The sequence below is a fragment of the Myxine glutinosa genome, chromosome 7 (assembly GCF_964187855.1).
Source record: "Myxine glutinosa chromosome 7, kmMyxGlut1.1, whole genome shotgun sequence".
NCBI classification, from domain to species: domain Eukaryota; kingdom Metazoa; phylum Chordata; class Myxini; order Myxiniformes; family Myxinidae; genus Myxine; species Myxine glutinosa.
Window position 1 is genome coordinate 20,996,246 of NC_136267.1, and position 14,238 is coordinate 21,010,483.

At 46.7% G+C, this 14,238-nt stretch overlaps 1 protein-coding gene across 6 annotated transcripts in view; it reads right to left on the reverse strand.

Moving 5' to 3' along the window:
• Positions 1-4,163: 4,163 nt before the first annotated feature.
• NPEPPS (aminopeptidase puromycin sensitive) overlaps positions 4,164-14,238 on the reverse strand; it is a 170,237-nt gene continuing 160,162 nt past the window's right edge. For all 6 annotated transcript variants that reach the window (XR_013624027.1, XM_068121918.2, XM_078781362.1 and 3 more), the window contains 2 exons: positions 5,986-6,033; positions 4,164-5,742 (listed from right to left, as the gene is read on the reverse strand). Coding sequence is in view for 5 of the 6 variants with exons in the window: in XM_068121918.2 (XP_067978019.2) it covers positions 5,587-5,742; positions 5,986-6,033 (204 nt within the window). In the remaining variant the exon portion in view is untranslated. The remainder of the gene's footprint in view (positions 5,743-5,985; positions 6,034-14,238) is intronic.

A 14,238-nucleotide genomic window follows, 5' to 3' on the forward strand; every position in this document is an offset into this window, starting at 1 on the left:
ACATATTTGTTTAGCAGAACTATTGACTGGCACACTTTTGATTTGTCTGAACAGAATAAAGAAAGCATCAAAACCTTCAACACCATGCTTACAAGCGCTGAAGGCTTGGATTTGTGCACACCTGGATTGGGGACTGCTAGAGTTGCCAAACTGGACAGGTAACTTAATCAGGCCTGCGCATAAGTCTGGCATCCTCATGTAATTGTCAGCATGTGTATATGACCTGTGTTACAGCTCCTCCACGAGCCTGAGACCCCGAGACTATTAATTTGCAATTGTTCAAAGGCTTTGACACCAATATAAGTATTTATTATGGACCCGAGAAATAAAAAATGCGCATATAAATTGCATCAGATGCGCCATTTTTTTTTTTTTTAATTTTTTTTAATTTTTTTTGTGTACTGAATCGAGGCTCGTGAAAGAGCTAACATTTACTTCACAAACAAAATCAACCAGACAAACAAAACACACAAAAAGCGGGAGCGGAAAACAAGATGGGGAGAGAAGGTGAAGCACACAAACACAACATTTGAGAGCAGGGAGATGTGTGGAAGGGAGAGGGCTTGGGGGAGGAGGCATGGGAAGGGGGGGGGGGGGGGGAGGGAGAAGTATAAAACACAAGGACACCAATGATTTCCAGGACAGAAGTTGGTATTTCAAAAAAGTGGAATTGGGGTGAAATTAGCGGGGGTAGAAAAGATCAAGGTTTTGGATGGGGGAAGATAAGAGATGGTGGTGAACAGCTGTTTTAAAGACCTGGAGGGTGGAGTGGGATTGAAGAGAGTGAGGGAGTTTGTTCCAGAGGCGGGAGAAAAGAGGAATGAAGGAGTGAAGGTGAGCAGAGAGTCTTGATTTTGGCAGTTTGACTATAAGAGGGATGCAGGCAGATCTTGTGCGACCTGTAGGAATATTTGCGGGACAGAGCCCAGAGAGAGCTGGGGGGGCAAGGCCAGAGAGGAGTCGGTAGAAGATGGAAAGACCACCAACCTGCCTGCGGTGAGTGAGTGAGAGGCCCTTGGAGTTAGCTTCATCGCGGGAGATTCCAATGATTCTGAATGCTTTGGTTTCAACAGCGTGAAGACGAGCTAGGTGTGAGGCAGGAGCACCAGCCCAGAGGGGAGAGCAGTATTCCATTGAGCTGCGGATGAAAGCCTTGTATGTGGTGTGGAGCTCAGGTGTGCCAAGGAAGGACTTCGCACGACGGAGGATGCCCAGTCGGCGACTGGCTTTGGAGGCCAGATTTGAAATGTGGTTTTCCCAGGAAAGATCATGGCAGATAGAGAGACCCAAAAGCTTGAGTGACAGAACTTCTTGGAGAGGATTATTCAGAAAGTGGCTGGGAGGGTTGTCCAGTCGGTCTTTTCGGAGAGACATCGTAAGAGTGTGAGATTTGTCAGGATTGAAAGACATGTTCCACTTGTTTGCCCAGTCTGTGATTTTGTCCAGGTCTGCAGAGAGTGAGGAGGCAGCAGACTGCCGATCTGAGGGATGAAGAATGGAGCGACAGAGAGTAGAGTCATCAGCAAAGATATACAGAGGATTTTCAAGAGAGTCAGAGAGATCATTGATGAAGACCAGAAAAAGCACAGGGCCTAGAACACTGCCTTGTGGAACTCCAGCCTGAACAGGAAGAGGAGATGAGAGAAACCCATTCAGGGCCACACGTTGACTACGACTAGAGAGGAAGTCCGCCAGCCATGCGTGGAGATTTCCATGGATACCAAAAGAGTAGAGTTTGGTGAGCAGAGCGGGGTGCCAGACCGTATCGAAGGCACGTGATATGTCAAGGGAGACTGCTCTAATTTCCTGTTTGGCATTGAGGACCTCCATCCATTGTTGAGAAAGCAGAAGCAGCATGTCCAGAGTAGAGTGTCCAGGTCTGAAACCAAATTGATGATCAGAGATCAAGCCATTGGAGAAGAGGAAAGATTTCATATCTGAAGCAATGATGGATTCCATGACTTTGCTGATAATTGGGAGAAGGCTGATTGGTCTGTAGTTGCTGGGATCTGTTTTTGCACCTTTTTTGTGCAAAGCGGTGATGTTGGCAGATTTCCAAGCAGATGGAAGATGACCTTGAGCAAAAGAGAGGGTGAAGAGAACAGAGAGAGGGAGTGAAAGAGCGGAAGAACAGGATTTTAGGACCCGTGGGCTGATGCTGTCAGGTCCAGTTGCAGAATCCGAGTCGAGGGTTGACAGAAACTTTTTCACCTTGTCAGGAGGGATTTAGAGGCAAACACAGAGTTGAGGCATTCAGCTTTTTCACGTGCGGAGTCAGCCGTGTGGCCATTTGAGGTGAGGGAGGGGATGGAGGGGGAACAAACACCAGAAACAGATTTGACCAGACGCCACCAGGATTTGGAAGAGGGAGACAGATAAGAGAGTTGGGTCCTGAGAACGGAGAGATATTGTTTCCTGGCTCTCCTGAGGGTGGACACACACTTGTTTCGGGCTTTGTGAAAGGAAATGAGATTTCCTTCCGTTGGATTTGCTTTCCAGGAGACGAAAGCAAGTTGTTTCTGGGCAATAGCCTCACCACAAGATTCCGTGTACCATGGACGGGAGGAAGGGTATGACAACAGAAGACGAGATGGGATAAATCTGTGCATGAGAGAGAGAGCAGTTTGCTTTGGAAGAATTCCCAGGAAGAATTTATGTCAGAGGCAGTAGAGATGGGAGACCAGTCCAGATGATTGATGGCTGCTTGAAGACCGTGCCAGTTGGCCTGAGTGAAATGCCAGACTCGTCGACGCTGAGGAGGCTCTCTGAGAATGGTCAGAGAGATGAATTGTTGTGAATGAATGTGAATTGTTGCTGCCATCTTGCCGGCTCGATGACAGAAGACGCCATTTACATTTTTGACTCCTCCATCCTCACTCCAATTAGAATCCCGCGATGGCACGGGCAACTTGATAGTTGCCGGTAATAATCACAAAGTAGTATTTTCCACAATTTCCATTTTAAAGATGTAATGAAAAGTCAAATGAGCGTTAGACCTAAAAAAAAAAAAAAAAAATCTGTTTTCCAAAAATGAGTTTCGTACTGGAGATGAGTAAATGGTTTATTGAAGTTTATGTGTTGGTAGCGGAGATGGCAGTAAGACTATAAATAAATGAACAATGCAAACCTGTGTGTGTGTGTGTGGAGATGGTAAAGCGCATATTAATTAATAATTTGAGGTGGTGTATCGGTAGTGAAGATGGAAGTGTATTAAATAAATAATGCAAAGTTGTGTATTTGTGGTGGAGATGGTAACTGTGCATATAAATAAATAATGGTTCCCAAAGCATGGACAAGTTTTTAATTCCAAAAGTTTACAATCCTGTGCTGTTCTCTCCCATAACAAAACTAGAACGACACTCTTCGACGTCGACCGATATGCTTCCACCCACATTATTATACATACTTGCACGTTTGATTTAAATCCCTTCAGCTTTTCTCAAGTTATCACATTTTTACCTGACATGACCTCTGACATTTGATCTGTTGATGTCATAATCCAATCAGTTAATCCTTGCATCATATATACTTATACCAAGTTTATTCAAAATCCCATCACTTGTTCACGAGTTGGCATGGCAACATTTTTTTTTTTTACTTTACATGACCTCTGATCTTTGACCCCAAAATCTAATCAGTTGATCTTTACATCATTATACATATCTGTACCAAGTTTGAATTAGATCCCTTTAGCCATTCTCAAGTTATAGACCTGTTACAGACTTTGACCTCTTGACCCCAAAATCAAATCCGTTCATCTTTGCATCATAATGCATACTTGTACCAACTTTAGTCAGAATCCCATCACTGGTTTACACGTTATCGTGGTAACAGGACTTTTACCTAACATGACCTTTGACCTCGTGACCCCAAAATATAATCAATTCATCTTTACCTCATTATGCATATCTGCATCAAGTTTGACTAAGATCCCTTCAGCCTTTCTCAAAGGTGATTGCGGAGACCTGTAGGCCTTTCTGTCAGCCCATACACATTATAGTTTACACTTTAAACTTCTTTCAATCCCATCCCTCTTTTTCAAGTATATATTTTAAAATCCGCCATTTCCAACAACACAACCGTTTTCACGAATGATAAAAAAAAATCATGAATCTCACAAAAACGGCAACTTGAAAACACCAAAATGAAGCAAACACTCTTGGTCAGCTGAATCCCAACCTCTCAAAAGGATTTATTTTTTTAAATTTTTAAACACAGAAAAAAAACACGTACATGAAAACCACAGCGAAAGGCACGAGCGAGCATTCCTTCGATACCAGAATCAGACCTGCACTCAAATCAATCGCGATGATGAACCGCCATCTTTCACCAACCTCCCGGAAAAAAGCAAGATGTTGCAAAGAAAATACAACGGATGTTTAAATACTGTTAGGGTTTCACAGAAAGAATCGATTTGGATTATGCAACATTTAAGGAAGACTCTTTCACTGGGCCAGGTAGTGTTAATGACAAAAGGTGCACCACATTTACATCAAAACCTTTACTCCGTTTTTAACTCTCTCTCGCTCGCTACCATTTGGTTCTCTTGCAACACCAGCACATTGCAATAATTAAAATTTGCTTGCTCGGATTCACCGAAAAGAAGGCGTCAACGATGTCGATGCTGTCCGATATTGCATGGTATCCATGCAAGTGAATTATTCCAACAACCAAGCGATTATTTTGACCACGAGCGCATGAAAAGCAAAGTTTTTTCCCCCAAAACATACGAGTGAGTGAAAGATACCATAAATAAGCTCCGATAACACCAATTGAGGCAGCAAGAGTTAAAACTGCATAAAGGGGGTGGGGAAGGGGGTGGAGCCTCGAGTCTGAAAATGCTAAAATATGCATCTTCCACGCCCACTTTGATGACCTATTTAAATTTGGAATTGATTTTTTTATTTTTTACAAGTGAATGCTGGCTCTCAGTGGCATAGCTTCGAGTCCAGAAGTTATTCGTAGAGAAAAAAAGCCGTTGGCACTGGAGGCTCTGGACCGCAAAAGCGCCGCCTGCTGAGGGAATTTACAGCCTAAACGGGCCGATTACAAAAGAACCGCCTCCAAACTGGGCCGTAGGTTTCGTTTTTCGGTTAAAAACAAAGGTGGCCTGCCTGCTCCACCTGTGCAGCAACACATCCGATTCACAAACAAGCCTGTATATCTTCGCAATTGCTCGCTCAATTTCCTTCTCCTTCATTTTGATCTCCGTGTTTTTTTGTAGTCGTTCTCATTGCATGCATTTCACAGCCAACTGCAATTATTTTTTATTTTTTTAAATTTTTTTTTGGACCACCAACCACATTACACCATTTCCAACCCCGGTGTTTTCTTAACCACAACCCACCAACATACATTTCCAACCCCATATGTTTTCCCACCAGATTAGTTTAAAAAAAGAAATACAACAAAACAAAAGAAAGAAAGATAAAGATACCAAATAGCTAACTGTGCCGGGATGTCGAACGTCCGAGTTTCCCACTCCAAACGGCGGTCGTGTGGCTGGCGGAGCATCGCTCCAGGGATGAGGCAGCACCACTGCTCACGGCGCGTAAAATATGGTGGTGCACCGACACCGTGAGCTCCTCACATTCTTGCCGTGTGGCTGTGGCGTCGACTTTGCAAAAGCTCTTGCACCGCGTCGGCATCGCGGCTCAACCAGGCGGCATTTAGCCGCACGTTCTCGCACGACTGCTCGATGGCCCGGTGAGCGGCTGGTGCGGGGTGCCCCTCGAAAAAGGCCTGCGTGAAGAATGCGGCATTGCGGAATGAAAAAGATGTGCCTCAATACAAAGCTTTGTGTCTTTCTCAAGAAAGTAATATATTAACACAAAACATTTTCTGGGAGAGACAAACCACCACACCCGCCCCCCCCCCCCGAGCCCCCCAAATCCTCATATGCATATGTCCTCCGCCAAAACAAAAAATAAATAAATAAATAAATCAGCATACCATGATAACTGCTGATGCTTTTACACTGCTTACCATAATTTCCTGTGCCCTCCTCTCACAGGTAAAGACTTCGGTTGTTCGCTGAGGGGCAAAAAATCAATGTCAGCAAATACCTGTTTGAGCACGATTTCGCTTATTCTTCTTTTCCAGGTAACCATCATCGAAAGTTTAGATTAGATTCATTGTTGAGAATAAATATATTTACTTAAATACTTAGTGGCGTAATCATCTATTATGAGTCTGGGAAGTCGGCAGGTTGAATCCCGGCCGAGTCATACCGAAGACTTTCAAAATGGGACGTGCTGCTTCCTTGATTGAAACTCAGCATTTAAAAAGAATTGAGCATGGACAAACAGCCATAGGTTGACAACCATTGTTGGGCCAAATGGTCTCCTCCTGCGTTGAAGTTCCTCGTAATGAAACTCATTGTTATTGTTACCTGCAGATATATAGACCGTATACAGTCTGGTACCCACTGCCATTATTACATTGTGGACTACCTCCATGACCAGTGAGGATTGGTCAACAATCAACAGGTCATAACTGTGGCTTATGTGCAGTAAATGGAACGTCCTCTGGACAATGAAACAAACCTGTAACTTTCATGCCGACTGAGGTTAAAAGTGATTACACTCATCCACCAATGATATACGCAATAACCTGCAGTTCTGTCAGCTTGGCAGGTGGTAAAAGTCGTCCAGGTGGTTGCACTCAGTAAGAGTTTAACCTGTGTCCCATAGCTGTCTCTACGCCCCCATGAACTCCACCCAGCTTAACCATCGGCTCATTGACTGCATTATAAATCCTCCAAATTTACAAACAACCATCACAAAGCCAACAAAAACCGGTTAATCCAAACAAATTATTTCAAATGAACAAAACTTTCACTGTACTTTTCCAGAGGCAATTGAAACCACTTGCTTTTGAGCATTTTCATGAGACGGACCAATCACCATTGGGTGGAGGGAAACCTTTTAAATCCCATGAAACAGCAAAATCCTTCAAGTTTACAGGGCGACATATATATATATGTTACAGGGCTGACACGATGGCACAGGCCCTAAAGGTATGCACACTCACCTCTAAGCTGTCTAGCCTGGGTTCGAATCATCACACCGCTACTCTCATCCCTCCGTTTCACAGCAGGGTGATTCATCAATGTCTCTTGGATGGACATTAAACTGGATGTCCCGATACCGGCATTAGTTGGTGGATGTTAAAGATCCCATGGTCTTCTTCGCAAAGAGTAGGCAGGCATTTACTGGCACCATGAACAAATTACCCCACGTATTTGCAAAGTTTACTTGGCCATTACATGCCCACACACACTCTTAGATCTTGCACTGCCGGTCTACTATCTGTGCCCAGGATGCCATTACACACCGTTAGGTCTAGCACTGCCGGTCTCCTATCTGTGCCCAGGATGCCGCTGCGTACCCTTAGGTCTAACACTGCCGGTCTCCTCCTATCTGTGCCCAGTATGCCGCTGCGCACCCTTAGGTCTAGCACTGCTGGTCTCCTATCTGTGCCCAGGACTTGGCTGCGCACTCTTAGGTCTAGCACTGCCGGTCTCCTGTCTGTGCCCAGGACTTGGCTGCGCACTCTTAGGTCTAGCACTGCCAGTCTCCTATCTGTGCCCAGGACGTCTCTGCACACCCTTAGGTCTAGCACTGCCAGTCTCCTATCTGTGCCCAGGACTTGGCTGTGCACCCTTAGGTCCAGCACTGCCAGTCTCCTATCTGTGCCCAGGACTTGGCTGCGCATCCTTAGTTCCACCACTGCCAGTCTCCTATCTGTGCCCAGAACATGGCTGTGCACCCTTAGGTCCAGCACTGCCAGTCTCCTATCTGTGCCCAGAACATGGCTGTTCACCCTTAGGTCCAGCACTGCCAGTCTCCTATCTGTGCCCAGAACATGGCTGTGCACCCTTAGGTCCAGCACTGCCAGTCTCCTATCTGTGCCCAGGACTTGGCTGTGCACCCTTAGGTCCAGCACTGCCAGTCTCCTATCTGTGCCCAGGACTTGGCTGCGCATCCTTAGTTCCACCACTGCCAGTCTCCTATTTGTGCCCAGGACTTGGCTGCGCACCCTTGGATCTAGCACTGCCGGTCTCCTATCTGTGCCCAGGACTTGGCTGCGCACCCTTGGATCTAGCACTGCCGGTCTCCTATCTGTGCCCAGGACTTGGCTGCGCACCCTTGGATCTAGCACTGCCGGTCTCCTATCTGTGCCCAGGACTCGGCTGCACACCCTTGGATCTAGCACTGCCGGTCTCCTATCTGTGCCCAGGAGTCGGCTGCACACCCTTGGATCTAGCACTGCCAGTCTCCTATCTGTGCCCAGGACTTGGCTCCGCACCCTTGGATCTAGCACTGTCGGTCTCCTATCTGTGCCCAGGACTCGGCTGCACACCCTTGGATCTAGCCCTGCCGGTCTCCTATCTGTGCCCAGGACTCGGTTGTGCACCATGGGGGAAATCGGGCTTTTTGCTCAGTTGCACCCCGCTTGTGGAACAAGCTCCCAGATCACCTGAAGGCATCCATTCTATCACAGTTTTTAAATCCAGGCTTAAACCCCACCTTTATTGTCCCCCGTCGCTCAGCGGAGCGAAAGGGGGACTATGGCTTTCCCCTCCGTCCGTGTGTCCGTCCGCCCGTCCGTGCGTGCTTGCGTGCGTGTGCGTGCGGGCGTGCATGCGTAAGCGAAGGACCGCATTCGAATTTGGTGTGTGGGTGCAACCCACGTCAAAATCCAAGATGGCCGCCGCCATTTATGTCTGATGCCATGTCTGAACCTTGTAACCTGCATATCTTGAAAAATAAGCGAAGTACCAACTTCTAATCTGGTGTGTGGGTGTATCTAGGCATAAGGAAGAACGCTATTGAAAATTGGGTCGCCACGTCAAAATCCAAGATGGCCGCCGCCATGTATGTCTGAACATTGTGAGATGAATATCTTGAAAAATAAGCGAAGTACCAACTTCTAATTTGGTGTGTGGGTGTATCTCGGCATAAGGACGAACGCTATTGAAAATTGGGTCGCCACGTCAAAATCCAAGATGGCCGCCACCATATATATGTCTGAAACTTGTGAGCGAAATATCTCGAAAAATAAGCGAAGTACCAACGTCTAATCTGGTGTGTGGGTGTATCTAGGCACAAGGAAGAACGCTGTTTAAAATCGGGTCGCCAGGTCAAAAGCCAAGATGGCCGCCGCCATGTATGTCTGAAACTTGAGATGAATATCTTGAAAAATAAGCAAAGTACCAACGTCTAATTTGGTGTGTGGGTGTATCTCGGCATAAGGAAGAACGCTATTGAAAATTGGGTCGCCACGTCAAAATCCAAGATGGCCGCCACCATATATATGTCTGAACCTTGTGAGCGAAATATCTTGAAAAATAAGCGAAGTACCAACTTCTAATCTGGTGTGTGGGTGTATCTAGGCACAAGCAAGAACGCTGTTTAAAATTGGGTCGCCAGGTCAAAATCCAAGATGGCCGCCGCCATGTATGTCTGATGCCATGTATGTCTGAACCTTGTAACCTGCATATCTTGAAAAATAAGCGAAGTACCAACTTCTAATCTGGTGTGTGGGTGTATCTGTGTGGTTGTGTGTTGGGGAGATCTCGCGAGATCACGGCGAGGTCACGTCTTTTCGAAGCTGTTCCATGCGCTCACGCTTTCGAAGCTAAGTGATCTTTCACATTTGTGTTTTTGTCGTATCTTTATCTTTCTTTCGGTGTATGTACCTATTGGGGTGACTTTAATAGGTTTCTCGGTGTTGGTTTTTCATACCTGTGTACAGAATCGTCGGTTTTTTCGTATCGTGTATTCTGAGGCCTAGTGTAGTACTAGTCGGCTACCGTGTCCTCAGACCTTGGCTTGAGGCTTTTGTTTTTTGTCTCAGCGGTTCTTCGATCATGCTGCATCTACTTTCAGTCTCTGTTTATCACGGTCTTTTCACCCATACTCCCTTGTTTTAAAATCTCAAAAAAAACCAAAAATTTTTTTCCCTTCCCTGTTCTTATCCGCGTGTGCGTTCTTATTTGTTCTTTCGTTCTTCGTTCTTTTGCTCTTTCGTTCTTCGTTATTTGTTCTTTCATTCTTTGACCACGTTGTTCAAGATCATGTGATCAAGTTGTTAATACATGTTTCATCTGTCCCCTGAAGAACTTTATTATTATGTCATATTCTATAACACTTTTTTCTACTTCTTCTATAAAAGGATGCTTTCGACTTGTTCACCAATTCTATTCATTCAAAAAAAAAATTCCATCTCTTACAGTGCATCTTTCATTCATTCCCTAAACTCTCCAGAACTCCACCCACCCTTCAGCGTCCTCAAACGTATTTTTGACTCGAATGTCGCAAGAAACTCATTTTGCAATAAATGTTCGTTTCCCATAAATCGTACACTTTTCAAAATCCAATCACACCCCTCCCCTCCAAATCTTCCCCATCACCCATCTCTGTCAAATCTTCCCCCTTGCCCCTCCCCCCCAAATCTTCCCAAACACCCATCCCTTTCAAATCTCCCCCGCTACCCCTTCCCTCCTAAACTCCCCCCACACCCCTCCCCTCCAAGACTCTCCCTCACTCCTCCCCTCCTAGACTCCACTCTCACCCCTCCTCCTCAAAGCGTCCTCCCCGCTTCTTTCCCCTTCCAACTTTCACCTTCCTCAACCTTCTGCCTCACTCTTCCCCCTCCTCAAATAACACCTCACTGCGCCTCACCCAAACACCATCAAACCTTTTGTCCGCCCCATTCTTCCCTTTCTCCAAGCTATTCTGTAATCTCTGACACACCTGCAACAGCTCTCCCTACCTCTTCCTCCTCTTCCACATCCTGCCCTACCGCTCCCCCCCCTGTTCTGTATCCGATGCTCCCCCTTCCTCTTCCTTAACAGTATGGACCTCAAACATCCGGGGCCTTCGCTCAAACTTAACTGATCTCTCCATACAGGTTGCTTCTGACAAACCAGACGTGATCTGCTTAACAGAAACCTTCCTCCTTCATGATGTCTCTGATTCCTTGGTATCTCTCCCAGGTTACTCCCTCCTCCGGTATGATAGACCTGAGCCTCGTCCTGGAGGTGGGGTTGCTATCTTTATAAAAAAACTCTCTTCCTCACTCGCCCTGCACTGCCCTCTCTCCACCTCACCCCCAGGAATACCTTTGGCTACGGCTTCCCCTTCGCTCCCACCTTTTGTTCATATGCGTGTTGTACCGTCCACCAAACAGTGATGACTCCATCTACATCTCGCTGTCTGATAATATGGACCAACTTCTATCTACCCATCCCAACTCTCTCTTCCTCATATGTGGTGATTTCAACTGTCACCATGCCAGTTGGCTGGGGGTGGGTACCTCTCTCACCAGCCATGGCTCTTCAGCAAAGGACTTCTGTGACTCACTGGGACTGACACAATCTGTCAATTTCCCAACCCGGATCTCAGTTAACGGAGAATCTTCTCTTCTGGACTTGGTTATGACTAACTTCCCTGAAAATGTCTGCTGCTCTTCTTCTGCTCCAATCGGCTCTTCTGATCATGTGCTTGTTAAAGTGGACATCTCTCTGACCATTTTCAGAGAGCCTCCTCAGCGTCGACGAGTCTGGCATTTCACTCAGGCCAACTGGCACGGTCTTCAAGCAGCCATCAATCATCTGGACTGGTCTCCCATCTCTACTGCCTCTGACATCAACTCATCCTGGGAATTCTTCCAAAGTAAATTGCTCTCTCTCATGCACAGATTTATCCCTTCTCGTCTTCAGTTGTCATACCCTTCCTCCCGTCCATGGTACACGGAATCTTGTGGTGAGGCTATTGCCCAGAAACAACTTGCTTTCGTCTCCTGGAAAGCAAATCCAACGGAAGGAAATCTCATTTCCTTTCACAAAGCCCGAAACAAGTGTGTGTCCACCCTCAGGAGAGCCAGGAAACAATATCTCTCCGTCCTCAGGACCGAACTCTCTTATCTGTCTCCCTCTTCCAAATCCTGGTGGCGTCTGGTGAAATCTGTTTCTGGTGTTTGTTCCCCCTCCATCCCCTCCCTCACCTTAAATGGCCACACGGCTGACTCCGCACGTGAAAAAGCTGAATGCCTCAACTCTGTGTTTGCCTCTAAATCTTGTGTCCCAAACCCATCCCTCTCTGTACCCACCGTACCCAGTCGTACCCAGCTGCTCCTGGACTCTGTGTCCTTTCCTCCTGACAAGGTGGAAAGGTTTCTGTCAACCCTCGACTCTGATTCTGCAACTGGACCTGACGGCATCAGCCCACGGGTCCTAAAATCATGTTCTTCCGCTCTTTCACTCCCCCTCTCTGTTCTCTTCACCCTCTCTTTTGCTCAAGGTCATCTTCCATCTGCTTGGAAATCTGCCAACATCACCGCTTTGCACAAAAAAGGTGCAAAAACAGATCCCAGCAACTACAGACCAATCAGCCTTCTCCCAATTATCAGCAAAGTCATGGAATCCATCATTGCTTCAGATATGAAATCTTTCCTCTTCTCCAATGGCTTGATCTCTGATCATCAATTTGGTTTCAGACCTGGACACTCCACTCTGGACATGCTGCTTCTGCTTTCTCAACAATGGATGGAGGTCCTCAATGCCAAACAGGAAATTAGAGCAGTCTCCCTTGACATATCACGTGCCTTCGATACGGTCTGGCACCCCGCTCTGCTCACCAAACTCTCCTCTTTTGGTATCCATGGAAATCTCCACGCATGGCTGGCGGACTTCCTCTCTAGTCGTAGTCAACGTGTGGCCCTGAATGGGTTTCTCTCATCTCCTCTTCCTGTTCAGGCTGGAGTTCCCCAAGGCAGTGTTCTGGGCCCTGTGCTTTTTCTGGTCTTCATCAATGATCTCTCTGACTCTCTTGAAAATCCTCTCTATCTCTATGCTGACGACTCTACTCTCTGTCGCTCCATTCTTCATCCCTCAGATCGCTAGTCTGCAGCCTCCTCACTCTCTGCAGACCTTGACAAAATCACAGACTGGGCAAACAAGTGGAACATGTCTTTCAATCCTGACAAATCTCACACTCTTACGATGTCTCTCCGAAAAGACCGACTGGACAACCCTCCCATCCACTTTCTGAATAATCCTCTCCAAGAAGTTCTGTCACTCAAGCTTTTGGGTCTCACTATCTGCCATGATCTTTCCTGGAAAAACCACATTTCAAATCTGGCCTGCAAAGCCAGTCGCCGACTGGGCATCCTCCGTCGTGCGAAGTCCTTCCTTGGCACACCTGAGCTCCTCACCACATACAAGGCTTTCATCCGCAGCTCAATGGAATACTGCTCTCCCCTCTGGGCTGGTGCTCCTGCCTCACACCTAGCTCGCCTTCACGCTGTTGAAACCAAAGCATTCAGAATCATTGGAATCTCCCGCGATGAAGCTAACTCCAAGGGCCTCTCACTCACTCACCGCAGGCAGGTTGGCGGTCTTTCCGTCTTCTACCGATTCCTCTCTGGCCTTGCCCCCCCAGGTCTCTCTGGGCTCTGTCCCGCAAATATTCCTACAGGTCGCACAAGATCTGCCTGCAACCCTCTTTTGGTTAAACTGCCAAAATCAAGACTCTCTGCTAACCTTCACTCCTTCATTCTTCTTTTCTCCCGCCTCTGGAACAAACTCCCTCACTCTCTTCAATCCCACTCCACCCTCCAAGTCTTTAAAACAGCTGTTCACCACCATCTCTTATCTTCCCCCATCCAAAACCTTGATCTTTTCTACCCCCGCTAATTTCACCCCAATTCCACTTTTTGAAATACCAACTTTTGTCCTGGAAGTCCTTGGTGTCCTTGTGCTTTATACTTCTCCCCCCCCCCCCCCCCCCCTCCCACGCCTCCTCCCCCCGGGCCCTCTCCCTTCCACACATCTCCCTGCTCTCGGATGTTGTGTGTGTGTGCTTCCCCTTTTCTCCCCATCTTGTCTTCCGCTCCCTCTTTTTGTGTATTTTGTTTGTCTGGTCGATTTGTTTGTGAAGTTAATGTTAGCTCTTTCACGAGCCTCGATTCAGTATACAAAAAAAAAAAAAAAAAAAAAAAAAAAATCTAGGCATAAGGAAAAACGCTATTGAAAATTGGGTCGCCACGTCAAAATCCAAGATGACCGCCGCCATGTATGTCTGAACCTTGTGAGATGAATATCTTGAAAAATAAGCGAAGTACCAACTTCTAATCTGGTGTGTGGGTGTATCTCTGCATAAGGACGAACGCTATTGAAAATTGGGTCGCCACGTCAAAATCCAAGATGGCCGCCACCATATATATGTCTGA